This window comes from Ambystoma mexicanum, chromosome 8, assembly GCF_040938575.1.
Source record: "Ambystoma mexicanum isolate Mex_15411 chromosome 8, UKY_AmexF1_1, whole genome shotgun sequence".
Lineage (NCBI taxonomy): Eukaryota > Metazoa > Chordata > Amphibia > Caudata > Ambystomatidae > Ambystoma > Ambystoma mexicanum.
This window is the reverse complement of record NC_090929.1, coordinates 1,449,311,011-1,449,327,382: the sequence shown is the minus strand read 5'-3', so window position 1 is coordinate 1,449,327,382 and position 16,372 is coordinate 1,449,311,011. Positions and strand designations below refer to the sequence as shown.

Sequence of the window (16,372 nt, the reverse complement as noted above, 5' to 3'; positions counted from 1 at the left end):
CTGTGGAACTAGTAAAACCGAGCAAATCAATAGAGAATTTTTCAAAGAGGACGGAGCAAAACAAGAAAATGAAAGAAGTGAGACTGCGAAGTCAAAACAGAAAGAGAACTCTGAATATGATCAGAGAAGCTTATGTGGCAATAGTAATATAACAAGACAGATTACAGAATCATCGCAACGCCAATTAAAGGAAGAGGAAAATGGAGAACAAATTCAAAGGCATGAAAAGGAACACTTAAACAAAATAAAAATAACCATAAAAAGAAATCAAAATATAGCTGGACCAAACAATACAACACAAACATCAAAAGATGATCCGAAGTACTGGAATTGGCTAGCTGGCACTCTTGCCATAAAACCGAAATTGTAGCCACCCAGGGAATCCCAAGAAGATCAATGGAAAATAGGAAGCTGGAATACCAGAGGTTACCGTCATCTTTTTAATGATTTCAATCCAACTCTAAACAATCTTGAAATAATATGCATACAAGAATCTTGGCTGAAAACTGCACCCATTAAAGAGGGATAATACTGTGTTATGTAATCCGGTCGAAAAGAGGCTTACTTGGAAGACCATCTGCAGGCCTACTTACCTTAATTAAAAATGGTTCAGGAATAACGTATTGGAATCCACAAACATTAACTCTTATATACAAGCAATGGTAGTGCAATTTCAGTCGGAAGCCCTAAGGCCGCCACAAAAGTTACTCATATTGAATGTATACTGGAATCCTCTAAAAAATGAAAGTGAACAATTCATAGATCAATTAATGGAATGTTTGGATTGCAAAAGAGAAATGTACCAAGACATGAATATTCTCAACTGCGGTTATCTTAATGCAAATTGTTTTGAGGTAAAGAGATCGACACAAAATGAATTAAATAAAAAAAAATGGCCCAAGATGTAAACGCGGCCAAATGTGGAATGATGAAATTGAAGCGAGGAGATTACACAGATTAAATGGAAATATGAAGAGAGATATCCTGCCTACCAACACCTGGAGCAATGGTAAATTGAGTAATATTCTGGACTATATGTTCGTTTCGGAACAACTGTTAACGGAATTCCAGAGCTTCAGTGTAATACCATCAATTCACAGTGATCATGACCCAATTATCGCTGTGTTTTCTCACTGGAAGACAAGAATAAATCCGATTTGGAATACTAAAATTGAGTTGGAATCTGGATTAAATCGCCTAAGGCTAAAAAGAAACGACTTTGACACTGTATTGCAAAATCTGGATAAGTGGCAAGCTAAAGAAAAAATGTCTGTAGAATATGGCATGTCCCTACAGATATTCAAACAAAGCTCAGGAAAATATATGAAACCAAAAGTGAAAAAATTACATGTGTATGAACCAGAAGTGATGATACAAAAGAAACAACTGCGAAAAGATCTATATGCATTAAAAACAGAAAATAGCGAAGAAACAAAAGAACTGATCCGGAAAAGAAAACAAAAATACTAAAATTGGCAGAAGTCCCATAAAATACAACTGTTACAACAAGATGCTGAAGCCATGCAAAAAGCCATGGATAATGCAAACAGTAGGACACTATGGGAGCTGCTAAATGAGAAACAATCAGCGGCAGCTCTTATGAACCCTATTCCGGAAATTGGCTGAATGGAGCACTTTACAAAATTGTTTAACGATGCAGAAAAATCGGACTCCAAAAGTAATATAAATGAAAATGAAGCTGGATCCTGGAATATAACATTCGACAAAGAAGACATAAAACTGCTAATTTATTTTAAAAGCAAGCTCATCAAGAGCGCCAGGGCCAGATGGTCTGTCGAATGCAGTGGTAAAAGAAGATCCAGAAAAATGGGCCATTTTCTGTGAAAGACTGTTCATGAGAATTATCAAGTTGGAGCAAATCCCTAAATCATGGAAGTCGGCTATCGTTGTTCCTATTTTTAAAAATGGAAATGGGATGGAACCTAAAGATTACCGACCAATCGCACTGCTGGATTGTGTCGGAATTTTTTTTTTTTGCTACACTTCTGCTAAAACGATTAAAAAAATGGATCAAAGACACACATATCTATGATAAACGACAGTCGGGCTTTGTTCAAAATGTAGGGTGTAGCTTAAATCTCCTGATACTAGGATTGATGAAAAAAAGAGCATTCACAAACAAACAAAAGTTATACACAGCCAGCATTGACTTGCGCCAAGCTTTTCACAGTGTAAATAGAAAACATCTTTGTGAAAAATTGGCCATTAAAGGTTGTCCTACAGACCTCCTGAAAGCAATTAAAGAACTGTATGCTAAAACTTCAATAAGAGTTAAATTAGATCAAGATGGCAATCTATCAAACAAAATAAAAACAACAAAAGGCCTAAAACAAGGCTGTCCATTAGCCGCTACTCTCTTTTGTTTCTATATTGAAGATCAGCAATACTGCCTGGACAATAGTAGAACTTTTCCACCAAGATTAAATGGCAGACTGGTAAACCATCTATTATATGCAGATGACCTGATTATATTAGACCACACACAAATTGGTCTACAAAGAACCCTAAATCAGGTAGAAAAATACATAGAAAAAAAGGATTTAGAAATAAACGCAGAAAAGACAGAAATACTGATATTTGGTGACAAAAGATGGAAAAAAGGCAAGAATGAAGCATGGTCTGTGAATAAAATGCAAATAAAGCCATTTAATGAAATGGGATAATTGGGTATTCAATTAAGCGGCACAAAAAATGAAGAGCCCTGGAAAAGGATGCTAAAGATGAAAACAAAACAACTAATTGCGCAAGCGAATATTATCAACAAAAGATACGGGACATTTTCCCTCTGGTCTGTAATAACATTCTACAGGCTCAAAATAGTACCAATATTAACATATGGAGGAGAAACTTGCATGAACATCCCAGAGGATTTCTGGAATGCCCTGGAAGGGCTATTCTGGAAAAGCATTCTGCCGTTGCCGAAAGCTACACCAATGACGGTAATTCGCCATAAACTCGGCCTGACAGCTCTATACGTATATATCCGATACAATAGGCTGATGCTACATAGAAAAACAATGACTAATTTGATGCCACCTCAATTTGAAATATTCTGTGAAAACAATAACTTCACAGAAGAGATAGTTAAAAAATGGAAAAGTAAAAATGATCGAATTTTAAAGGAGTTAAGCCTAGAGAAAGAAACCTTGGCCGAACATCCAAAAGCCGTCAAAAGAATGCTATGGGCCGTGGACTGGACCAACACTGAATTAAAAAGAGCATTGTCTAAAACTCATACACTCCTTAAAACAAACTGCGGTGTGATGTCTATTATACCGGATTACTTGAGAAAGTTTCCAAACCGTGAGCAAAGAGATCTATTACTACGTTTTAGATTGAATGTTCTCCAAAACAAAACAACGAAGGCAAGATATACCAAAGAGAAGATATGTACAAGGTGCAGATTATGTAAAGGAAATGAGGCTCTTAGCCATTTGGTACTATTTTGCCCAAAGCTAAGAGAACTGTACTTAAGAAGCAAAATCGTAGATTTATGTGGTCTAGACTCTGAGAAATGGTGGAGCTTAATATATGACTGCCGAACACCAAGAATACATTTCGTAACAGTCAAATTCTTAGAACAAACCCTTAAAATGCTAGACCAACTCTGCGATGATGATGGACAGTTAAACAGTCAAACTGGTTCTAGTTAGTAAGATGTAATGTAATGTTTCCAGGCGCCTCCTTGTTTTCAATTTTTTAAGTAATGCATGCTTAACTTGGAGACTTCTTTTAGGTTAGAACTTTTGGCAGAGATTGTTGTTTTTGTCTTTGGTTTGTGCTATTTTTTATGTATGATTTTAATTTTATGTATGATCTCTTTGTTGAAATTTGTTAAAATGGTGAAAGATTTGTAATAAACCAAATATACTGAATAAAAAAATAGAAAAAACACTTTTATCTAGAATTAACCCTGTTTATTTGTAGGATTTATCCTAATTCCTGTCGGTGTTTACAGATTTGTTTTTCAAAAGAACCTGAGAATTGAATAAATAAGTCCCAGAGGTCTACGGTGTCACTGCTGTGCCCTGTCACACTAAGCAATGTTGAATAAATTGGATATTGCATGGGAGCACACCACCCTAAACAGCACAACTATGAAACTAATAGGCGAGGCATACACGGAACACATAGAAGGAAATCAAAGAGATGTGTATGACATTAATACATGCAACCTTGCAATAGGTGTCCAGTCAAATCTACAAAACAGTGCCCTTCAGTTACTGGGAAAGCAGATAGCTAGACATGGTAATATGTGTTTTGCTGGACTAACAGAATACATGCAACGTCAGGAAGTCTAAAGAAAGGGAGTTTAGTCCTGTAATTTGATTACATTACTAGAGCTCCAATTTGCAATAATAAGCTTGCATCTGTTTCCATATACCTAATAGGTGGCATTCGCATTAGACAGGTGAGTATTGTTAATCCATTGAGTGGGTTCCTCAACACTTAATTTAGCTCTACCAATAATCTATCATACAGATGAAGTACACATTTGTGAACTGTGCTGGCCTTGAAGATAAATGTTTGACTGTTGTATACCCCAGTATAGTATGCTCCTTTTTTGATAGAAAAAAATATTTACATCACTAAATATATCCTTTCTTGTCAGATCCTGCTCTGTTCTAAGTACTGCAATAAAAGGGGCTCACTTTATTAACCTAGAAAAAACAAAAAAGTTGAGCCAACCCTGTCTGGAATCAAACCACAAATCTCTGAAGCTAGCATTTAACTTGCAAAGCTACTCCTGTGAGGATGAATCACAGATTATTTCCTGATTGTCCGGGTTAAAACAAATATGGAAGTAATCTTAGAAAACCTCCATAATGTAACTTTGAAATCATTGTCACTTTTTCAGAACTGTTCGGATAAATTGACTTTGCAACCAGATACTCTCCGACTGCTTGGATTCTAGTTTTTCTAGGATTCAATTTTTTTCCATTTTAGGTTAATTAGTAGCTGATTGCTCTCTACGTTTACAGACAACATTGGGTTAAGATGACTATTGTGCTGCCTTTCTGAAGATGGCCATCTAGATAAAAGATACATCTTTCAGTTAATAGGAACCACTAGACACATGGAAAGTACAGAGCACAGGAACATTCCAGATGAGAATGAGAAATACTGTTTACTAACTACCTAAACAAGGAGCAAAATAACCCCACTTCAAAATCTAAATTAGAGTCCTGTCTGTGGGTACCAGGCTCTTTGGGGTCAGAAACATTTGTGAATGCTCACATTACTAAAAGATAAACACCAAATCTAAAAAACATAACAAAGTAAACCTGTGGAAGTACTTGAAAGTACTGTTGACTGTGCCGTCGCGTTGGTTGTTGATTTAACTGGCGACTTGGATTGTGAACTGTCTGCAGTACAAGAGAAGTGCTATCTGCACATTTTCCGACGGGAGGATGTCTTTTTTCTGCACACCGATTGTTGCCTGGCTCACAGAAACAAACAAAGGTCTCGGCTCTGGGAGCCTGCCCCTTGGTGTAGCCGCCCCTCTTTTGTTTCAACAAATACCCAGCAGCCTGCGCACCCGCACGCGCACCTGTGGAAGTACTTGAAAGTACTGTTGACTGTGCCGTCACGTTGGTTGCTGATTTAACTGGCGACTTGGATTGTGAACTGTCTGCAGTACAAGAGAAGTGCTATCTGCAAATTTTCCGACGGACAACGGGAGGACGTCTTTTTTCTGCACACTGATTGTTGCCTGGCTCACAGAAACAAACAACGGTGACTGTTGTACAAACGTTGTGTTCAACGTATACATTGGGTTCAACGTGTGCGTTGTGCTCGTACATATTTTGAATAATTCTGTAAGCCGTGCTGTAATTACCGAATTTCTGAATCCCTGTTTGTTTCTACTGATTTAAAGGTCTCAGCTCTGGGAGCCCGCCCCTTGGTGTAGCCACCCCTCTTTTGTTTCAACAAATACCCAGCAGCCTGCGCACCCCCTATGCGCACCTGTGGAAGTACTTGAAAGTACTGTTGACTGTTCACGGTGCGCGGCGAGCGGCGGGCTGCTGGTTCCCGAGACGATTGATTGTTGGACTTTTGCTTGAGTACGCGGTGAATGCACAGCTTAGTTCCATACTGAACAGGTAGTTAAAATGGTGAACAGGTTACGGAGTGGACGTACGATCCACGATTCTAATACTGATATGAGAAATGGTATTGCAATTAACCATACTATTATGGAAAATACTAGTTTACCTGTAAACAATTAAATTAATTTCTTTAATGATGTAGGCATTTCCATATGTGTTGAATTACAAGGGGAATCTAGTAGGCTAATAGTACAACAGGAGGGAGTCTCTGTAAATGAGTTTACCCCTCCAAACTTGCCTATTCAAACCCAAGTGACTCCTGACCCTTCAATTGAACCTGAGATTTATAAGCTCAAAGCTATTACCCATCTTATAAATATGTCATATTTTCACAAATCATAACAATAGGACACTTACATGTAAAGATCCATAGGAAACTCTTTCATCATATGGGTTACAATGAACTCCACCATAAGATCTGAAAAAAAGAAACAGTTTAGGCAGTAAATAAGGCAATACATTGAGCTGTTTTTCATGCATCATGCACAAATAAGCCACAACACAATATTCGACAACCAGTGCAATGTGACAAGCAATCTGAATGAAATACTGTGCTGGACATCATAAAAGAAAACGCAACTGTCAAATAAATTAAAGTTACTCACCGTAGTGACTAGAGTACTCATAGTCCCCTGGTCCCCTTTCCTCCATCCTTGTGGGCCTACCCCAACATGGGGACAGTACCGGAACCTTTGGCAGCACAAAACTGAGCTTCCCCTTTACATTTAGTATAGCACGCAGTTCCCTTTGAACACATCGGAGACACCTGGCTGCACTTATTACCTACTAGTCATTAGTATACTAGCGAGGGAACGATGGTGGGATGTATGGAGGAAAGGGGACTATGAACTAGGAGTACTCTAGTCACTATGGTGAGTAACTTTAATTACTCATACATCCTGTCCACTTTCCTCCATCCTTGTGGGTGATTCCACAGAAAAAAGGGTGGAGCTGCGATAACCTGCCTCATATCTAGGACGAAGCAAAAAGGTTCTTCAGAACCACCTGACCAAACTCTGCATCGTGTCTGGAGCTGGTGTCCAGTGAGTAGTGCTTACAACAAGCTGATGGAGAGGTCCAAGTAGCGCCTTGCTGATGGAATTCCAAGAAGCATGTCTCTGAAAGGCGACGGCCATGCCTTTAGCTCTGACCGCATGGGCATGAATCCCCTCCGGAACAGGTCTGCCCATGGCTGTGTATGCCTCTGAAATGGCATGGACCATCCTCCGGGCGATAGAAGCGTTGGAAGCCTGAGAGCGGGTGGAGCCCCCAAAAGTCACGAACAATGCCTCCGATTTCCTGAAGGATTTCATACAAGAGAGATTTGGTTTATTTATTTATTTATTTCTATAGCGCCATAGGCATCAGGGCACGTTACAGCTAGACAAGGACGGAACAAAAGAAGACAGGACATCATGGTATTGGTACAGTTGTAATGGTATGTGGTTTGTCTTGCTAGTGGCTATTTGATAAAACTTGTGCAATCATTTGATCAAAGAGTCATCCGAACAGTGGGCACAGACACTATATATTCTTTTCAATGCAATAGGAGTCGAAGGAAAAATACCAGCAACCTGGAAAATGAGTAATATCCTTCCTGTTTACAAAAAAGGTGCCTGGGATAATCCAGTTAATTATCGCCTTCTGGCTATACTGGACATCCCAGCTAAAATATTTGCAAGGGTACTGTTAGGAGAACTAAAGGCCTGGATTCAAGAAAAAAAGATACTCCCACCTAATCAAACCGGATTTATTGAACACTCAAAAACAGCTGGCAACCTGATAATCCTGAGCACTGCAGTCGAATATTCCTGGGTAGTTCAGAATACTAACCTTTATTGAGCATACATAGATTATAGGGCAGCGTTCGACTCAGTGAACATGAACATATTGTGGAGAAATTTAACGAAATGGGGTATTCCAGCTGGGCTCCTCAAAATGATAATGTTACTCTATTCTGAGACCTCAGTCCAGATTCACTTGATGCAAAGGGGAAGCTGTCACAATCATTTTCCACATACCTTGGGGTAAACCAAGGGTGCATAGTTGCTGCCACCCTTTTTAATTTGTATCTCGCTGACTTACCAGAAAATTTGCCACAAGAAAAAAGATGGCCTGCTAAAGTAGGAGCGGTAACATTCAATTGGATAGCCTATGCAGATTACTTGATCCTCTTGGATCATACGCCGCAGGGATTACAACAGACTTTAAATGCTTTGAGTATATACTCGAGAATTAACCAATTTAAGATCAATGTAGAGAACAGTAAGACCATGGTATTTATGAAGAATCGAGCTAGGCAAAAGAAAAAATATGTATGGATGCTAGAGGGAAACCAGGTGGAACAAGTTGAACAGTACAAATATCTTCAACTATTTGTGGATGAATACTTAAAACTAGAATTATCACTGGTCAGAACTTAAAAGTAAATGTACAAAAGTGGTAAATATGATTATTAGCTTCATTGGAAGAAACATAGGTTGGTCAATACAAACAATTCTGATGTTATATACGGCAAGAGTACAATCAATTCTCCTTTATGGAATCGAGATTTGGCGCTATAAATATACATCACACATTCGTAAAATCGAAGCTCGGATTCTTCATAAATTATTTAGGTTACACCAAACCATCTCTATAGAATACATTCTTGCAGGATTTAAACTGAATAGTATTGATGTTGACATGACAACTAGAGTAACCTTGAGTTATGATAAGCTGATGGCACTGAATAACAATATGATTGGAGTGCAATTTGTAACCAAATTTAAGGAAATTGACATGTGCAATAAGATTGGCCCATTAGGGAAAAGGATGGTGATGCATAAATTGTGGTTTGACAAATATGAAAAAAGAATTACTGTCAGTAAAGCACTAAGATTCAAAACCTGGCTGCGAAAATATGCCAGAGAACTGGATGTTGAACAAAACAGTGCAATTAGCAACACTGAATAACAGCAGATGGTATCTGCAATACATTATTCACCGACTGATACCACCAAAATATATTCAGGCATATCCATCTCACAAAGTTATGCGCCAATATCTTCTACTTAAATTTAATATGGGAGAAAACCTAGAGATAAAAGGAGCAGAGCTGGATATTCTACGCTCAGAAAGGTGGTGTAGACTATGTTGTAATTTAGATCAAGAATCACTCAAACATGTTTTAATAGATTGTGAGTGTTTAAATTCATTAAGAATTCGTTTTTTAAAGTAGTATAATAACCAGCTTGCTAGTAATAACATTTAGTGGTGTTGGGACATGTTTTTAGAAGGAAATTATATGAATTTGATTTATTTTATGATAAAGTTTTATTGGAAATGTATTGAAATTTTAAATTTATTATCAGAAGGAGTTTACTAAAAAATGGATACACGAGAAGTTGTTTTAGATATTAGTTATATTAATAGAGATGTTCTCCTTTTTAAAATCGATGCGATAAAATGATACACAGTGATGAAAAAATTAGGTAAATCTGAGGATTATAGGAAAATGTGGATGCAAACTAAATTATTTTAAAATATGTGTATTGAAATTGTTTTCTTTGTGATATTATCTTTTCTGTAATGTATGTTGTATTTACAAAACCAATGGTTGTACGTAAATCAAAAAAATAAATAAGATAAAACTTGAGGACCCTCTTGAGGTCCAAGGAATGCAGTGCCCTCTCTGCCTCTGAAGAACACCAGCAGGCAGAACTCTTGATTCAGATGAAATGGAGAGACCACCTTGGGCAAGAAGTTTGGGTAGGAGCACAAGATGACCATGTCGTTGTGAAACATGTTGAAGGACTCACACGAGGAAAATGCCTGCAGCTCACTAACCCTGCACACAGAGGTTCGAGCCATCAGTAAAAGGAGAAATTACCTTACCGTAATGTTCTTTCTATGGATTCGTTTTCCCCAGATTCCTCATCTTGATAGATATCCCTTGTCCAGCTCTGCTGCTCGGAAATTCTTTCCACATGGGGCGTAGTGGACCTCGGGCGTCGATCAGTCGGTCTTGCACTGCGGTCGATCGTGGGCTCGGGAAGTGGCGTCAGGTGCCATACATATACCACGTCACTACGCCCCATGCCTCAGTTCCTCGAACGTTGCATAGGAAAATGAAGGAGGTTAATGAGCCTTAAATTAGCAACTATGGAATAGAAACCAACAGGATAAAACATATTCGAATTCAAATTTTTTCTTTTTTTGATTTAAGTAACTGAGATGGGAACCCCAAAGCCATCGCCACAACACCCCTGAGAGGTGACAGCTGGAAGGAGTGATGAGGAATCTGTGGGAGAAGAATCCAAAGAAAGAGCATTACGGTAAGGTAATTTCTCCTGCCGATTCCTCATCTTGATAGACTCCCCGAGCAGTAAGCTACAGGAGGAGGGCAGAAAGCATTACACAAGAAGGTTCTGCAGAACCGCTCTGCCAAAACCTGCATCAGCCCCATGTGCAAAGTCCAACGCATAATGCTTTCTTAAAGTATGTAATGAGGACCACCTGACAGCACAGCAAATGCCCAGAAGAGGCACCCCCACTTTGAAGGGCCGTGGAAGCAGAGACTCCCCTGGTGGAATGGGCCCTAATACCCAGTGGGACTTCTTTTCCCGCCGACTGACAGCACTCAGAGATACATAAAATGATCCAGCGTGAGATGGTTTGTTTAGTAATGACAAGTCCTTTGCAGGAAAGAGAATGTGCAACGAACAACTGGTCCATCTTCCTGAACTCTGCTGTGCGGGCAACATAAAAGCTGAGGGCTCTTTTAGGATCGAGATGGTGAAAGCGCTCTTCCTCCTTAGAAGGGTGAGGAGGAGGGTAGAACACGGAAAAGTTAATAGACTGCGAAATGTGGAATTCCGAAACAACTTTCGGAAGGAACCCTGGTCTGACCTTAAGCTATATCTTCTCTTTGAAGAAACGCAAAAAGGGGGCTTGCAGCATAAGGCCTGCAGCTCGCTAACCCTCCTGGCCAATTTGATAGAAATCAAAGAGGCAGTCTTAAGAGACAAGAACCTAAGTGAACAAGAATGCATAGGCTCAAACGGAGCCGCCTAAAGAAAGATGAGAACCAGGTTAAGGTCACAATCCGGAACAAAGGGAGTTGGCGGAAATGTGTTGAGAAGGCCCTTCAGGAATTGGGCCATGACCGGTATGGTAAAAAAGGAACCTTGATCCGGGGTCCTTTTAAACACAGAAAAGGCTGCCAAATACCCCTGGACTGTTGCAACCCGAAGGACTGCAGAGGCTAGTGACAGAAGGAACTCCATCACCATTGTGGTGGGGCAAGAGATGGGGTCAACCTCGCGCTCCCTACCCCACACCTCAAATCTTCTTCACCTGCACACATACAGAGATATTGAAGACGTGCAGCCAGCAACACCTCAAGAACTTCCTCTGCGAGGGCCCAGTCATCGTACCTCATCCGCTCAAGAGCCACGCATGTAGGTTGAGGAATCCGGGGTTGGATGCAGTATCCGACCCTCCGACTGGGTGAGGAGATCCAGCTGCTGAGGCAACCAGTTAGGTGGACAGATGGACAGATCCAAGAGGTCGTAGTACCACGTCCTCCTCGCCCCCAATCTCGGGCGATTAAGATCATGGTCGCTCGAAACCTCTTTAACCTCCCGAGAATCCATGGAAGAATGGGGATCGGAGGGAACGCGTAATGGAGAGGGAAAGTCCAATCCACCAGAAACACCTCCCCCAGTGCACCGTTCGCTGGAAATTCCCTCAAGCAAAACTGTTCGCACTTCCTGTTGGCTACTGTGGCAAACAGATCCACTGCTGGGGTACCCCAAAGAGCGAAGACCTCTTCCAGGTTTACCTGGCACACTCCCCATTCATGTGAGACTGTGCTCTGCCTGCTCAGAGCATCCACCAAACTGTTCTCTGTCCCCGCCAGATGAACTGCAGAGACCGAGATGTAATTCTCTCGCAACCAGAACCACAGTTGCATCGCTTCGGTGCATAGGGGACGGGAATGCACTCCACCTTGCTTGTTTAAGTAGTGCATGGCCATTGTGTTGTCCGTCAGAATCAGGACATGCTTCCCCTTGAGCGATGGGGCAAATGCCTTCAGGGTTAGCCTGATGGCTTGCAACACCAGCATGTTAATATGCCACCTGGCTTCTGATGCAGTCCAGAGGCCACTCACCTGCAAATCCTCGCAGTGAGCGCCCCAACTCTTCACGGACGTATCCGTGACCACTCAGATCTGTGGCCAAGGAGACCAGAAGGGTTCCCCAGCTATAATATTCCTGCTCATGGCCCACCAACCGAGTTAGCGAACTACCTGGCTGGACACACTGAGAGGATCCGAGAGAGCCCCCAGATACTGGGACCACTGGTCTAGAAGGAGCCACTTGAGGGATCTTATGCACAGTCTGGCCTCTGGCACCAGGAAAATGAGGGAGACCATGAGGCTCAAAAGGCAGAGAAAGGAATAACCTGCAGCAGGGGCCAATCCTTCCCACAGCCAACATTTCCTTGATAATGAATTCTTCTAAACACCACCTAACAAAATCAGAAGGACAAATCTTGCAGAAAGGCTTGTCTTTCGTACCTACGGCATGGTACGACCCCTTCCAAACTAGGAATGAAATCGTGCAGATGATGCGAAAGATCAGACTGAAACAATTCTTTGCTGATAAAACCAAAGAACCCAATCCGAATGACACTGGTCTACGCCCACCATCACAATTCATACCTCCTCCACTGAGTAACACGTCAGAATCAGCAACTTTCGAACAAGCACTCTTAAAGAAATTGAAAGAATTGGAAGACAATTTACCATTCATTAACAACTATTGTACTAAAGAACAATTGCAGGCCCAAAACAATTTAGCCACAAATGACAATATAATTATAAAACCCGCTGATAAAGGGGGCGCTACAGTAATTATGGATCGTGACAACTATGATAAAATGGTGAACACCCTCCTATCGGATGAAAAAGGCTATAGAAAATTGCTTGCAGACCCAACATCCATCATTCGTGGTCTCATTGCACCAATGGTAGAGGAAGCATTGAAGGAGGAGATGATAAACTATCAAGAAGCAGCTTTCCTAACACCATCACACCCTAGGCTTCCGGCCTTTTATGCCCTACTCAAAGTGCACAAAGGAGTGTTCCCGATACCAGGGTGGCCCATTGCCTCTGGGATTCTATCCATTTTGGAACCATTATCATAATACATTTCTATGTAACAATATACCGAAAATGCAGTCCTTTGTAAAGGACTCAACAGCCATGCTCACCTTAGTGGATACCCTACTTTTCAATGCCAACACCCAGTTGCTGGTAACCATGGATATTGAGTCCCTTTATACGAGCATTCCCCAAATGGAAACCATTGAAATGGTTAGAAGACAACTGACACACAACCAGAGTATTACGCCTGGCCATGGGGGCTTCATTACGGCACTTACCGAACTTACATTGACAAAAAATTCTTTATGGTCAACAATCAATTCTACCAACAGATTTCGGGTACAGCCATGGGCGCAACTTTCACCCCCAGTCTTGCAAACCTGTACGTAGATCACTTTGAAAAGGAAAACATCTATCCGGCCACCAACCCCTATCTGAGCAAGATCATGGTGTGGTGACGATATATCGATGACATCTTCATGATCTTCGAAGTTAATGAAGATGATCTACTGACATTCCACTGATGGCTTAATGAGTGTAGCCCCTTTCTGAAGTTCACTATTGACTATGGAAAAACTGAGACACATTTTCTGGATCTCCATATATTTGCATATGGCGGCGGCCTCATCTCTAAAATCTATAAAAAACGGACCGACTGCAATGCATTACTAAAGTACACGTTACCATCCGTGCGCCCTACGCGACAACTTGCCATTTGGGCAGTTCTTGCGTTATAGACGAACCTGCACCAAAATTGGAGACTTCAACCAACAATCGGAGGAATTAAAAAACAAATGATTCTGAAGGGGTACCCTAAGAAAATCGTGAGGGACATGCAGAAAAGAGCTAGGAACATTCCCTGTGATGTTACATTACAACAACATGTGAAAACCACAACAGACAACACCATGACTGCTGTCCTCAATTACTCCCCAATCTTTAATACTCTAAAACGGGAAATCAAAAAAATGTGGCCTATCCTAAACACAGGAACTTGTGGTCTAGCCGATATCATCTTTGCCATCAAACGAAGGTGGACATCAGGGATCGACTTGTACATAAATTTGATGAACCCAAAGAGAACTCGGAACAAAACACTATTTGGGATACTGCAGCACCAAGCGGTCACTCCTCCGTGGTTCATGTACCATGTGTAGATAGACCACTATAAGCAAAGCAGTAGATATAGGGTGGAATACACCGTGGGAAGAGAGACGATTCACGAATTGTAACAGCAAAGGGGTTATTTATCTTATTACGTGCCCCTGTAATCTAAGATGCATCGGAATGACGACACGCAGTGTAAAAACCCGACTAATAGAACACAAATCATGTATCAGGACAAAAAAAATAACTGCACCATTGGTCTCCCACTTCTTATCACTAAAACATTCTGGGGATGACTTTAGGTGGACTGTCCTAGAGAAAATCATCCCTCTGTGACGAGGAGGTAACTTGCACGATATCCTCTTGAAAAAAGAACAATGGATCTTCCGTTGGACACTGTAACCAGTGGCCTTAACGAGGAGACCCAGTAGAACACCTTGGCATTAATTAAATGACCAAGAATGGTTGGTCTTGTTAAGAGCTAATACAACCCAAGCACTACTGCCAGAGCCCTGCGTAGAGTTAGCGCATGCTGGTACATTGACGTCTTGAGCACAATTTCTTTCCATTATTGGTCCAATAATACACGCCTTTCATAATCTATTATAACCAACTGAACCCACCCCACTTCGTAATAGTGAATTGATCTATACACTGGGGTGGGCAGAATCACAGAATATGATGCAGGTACAAACTCGACTGCCACCTACTAATATGGTGTCTGTAGGGTGGGCGCAATGGGGTTGGATTCGTTCAAACATGGCATCGCAATTACGTACTGAAAACCCGCTCCAAAATGGCGGCTGCAGCGTCAGTACGTGGTTACACATAATCGAGCCACCAGGAAAAAAAACATCTCACCCGGAAAGACGTGCAATTACAGATCCGAACAGCGCGAGATTCCTACTTGGGAGCCTCGCTGCCCGCTCGCAAAAGGAACACAGAGGAGAAACAGGTGAGATCTCGTCCCACGCGGCACTCCGCTCCTTATAATATATCCAGCATGACCTTACTGCGAGTACAGCATAATGAGTAGCTGCCTATATGGGCATTAGTCGAACCACATCCCCAAAACAGGGTCCCTCCTTAATATGTTTTTTCATAATTTGGAGATGGACCTGCAAGCCAAACCGGAGCACCACAAAGGAATAACCACACAAGCACGGGTGCCGGCAGTGCCATTTGGACAACTCAAGAAATCACCATATAGCAAGCGATCGCTAGGAGACCGTACTAATCTCAAGAGCACGGGTGAAAACAGATGACAATTGCAGCTGCACCTGAAATTCAGCAGTGTGATGTTCGCTCACAGTCTTACTTAAAATGAGGGGTTCTTTTACAGGATCACCCCGTAACAAGCTTGCTGTATACATTAAAGCGAATGACAGCGAATAAGAGTCTGTGAGATAGAACCTCTCGCGAGATACCACACTGATGGCACCGATCAACACGCCGCCAGGAGTTTGCATAAACAGGTAAATGGGTGAATAAGGGGTAGTCAACACCCACACACCGGGACAACTTGTCATGATGCCCGCTCCCGGGGAGCCGGTTCAAGCCCGGCGTCCCCGAAAGCGGACATCCAGTCCCCAAGGAAGGACCCAGCAACCCCATATAGGGGCCCTTTGGACAGTGTTCTGGCGCCTATGGCGCCAGGCTCATAAAAGACATCAGTCCTGGCGCCATAGGCGCCAGCCTCATTATGGGAATGCTTGGGTGCACTTACCTGATGCAGACCATGCTGCAGGATCCCGGCCTCCTTGAGGCCTGAAAGGAACTACTTTACCTGTGGGACTAATTTACCATCCGGGTGTGGTCGGGGAAGCATACATACCTGATTGGAGGAAGGATACATACCTGGAACTTCTTCCAAGGCTATTTAAACCCCACCCGAACAGCCACACGTGCTTCGCGTTGTTCTGCATCTAGCAGCTGGACGCTCACCGTGTCTGCTCCTGCATCCTGACTTCTGCCACGCCTGCCA

General features: G+C 41.7%; 1 protein-coding gene across 2 annotated transcripts in view; it reads right to left on the bottom strand.

The window, feature by feature from the left end:
• ARMH3 (armadillo like helical domain containing 3) overlaps positions 1–16,372 on the bottom strand; it is a 1,518,639-nt gene that overhangs the window by 491,911 nt on the left and 1,010,356 nt on the right. For both annotated transcript variants that reach the window (XM_069611618.1, XM_069611619.1), the window contains one exon: positions 6,489–6,549. In XM_069611618.1, coding sequence (XP_069467719.1) covers positions 6,489–6,549 — 61 coding nt within the window. The remainder of the gene's footprint in view (positions 1–6,488; positions 6,550–16,372) is intronic.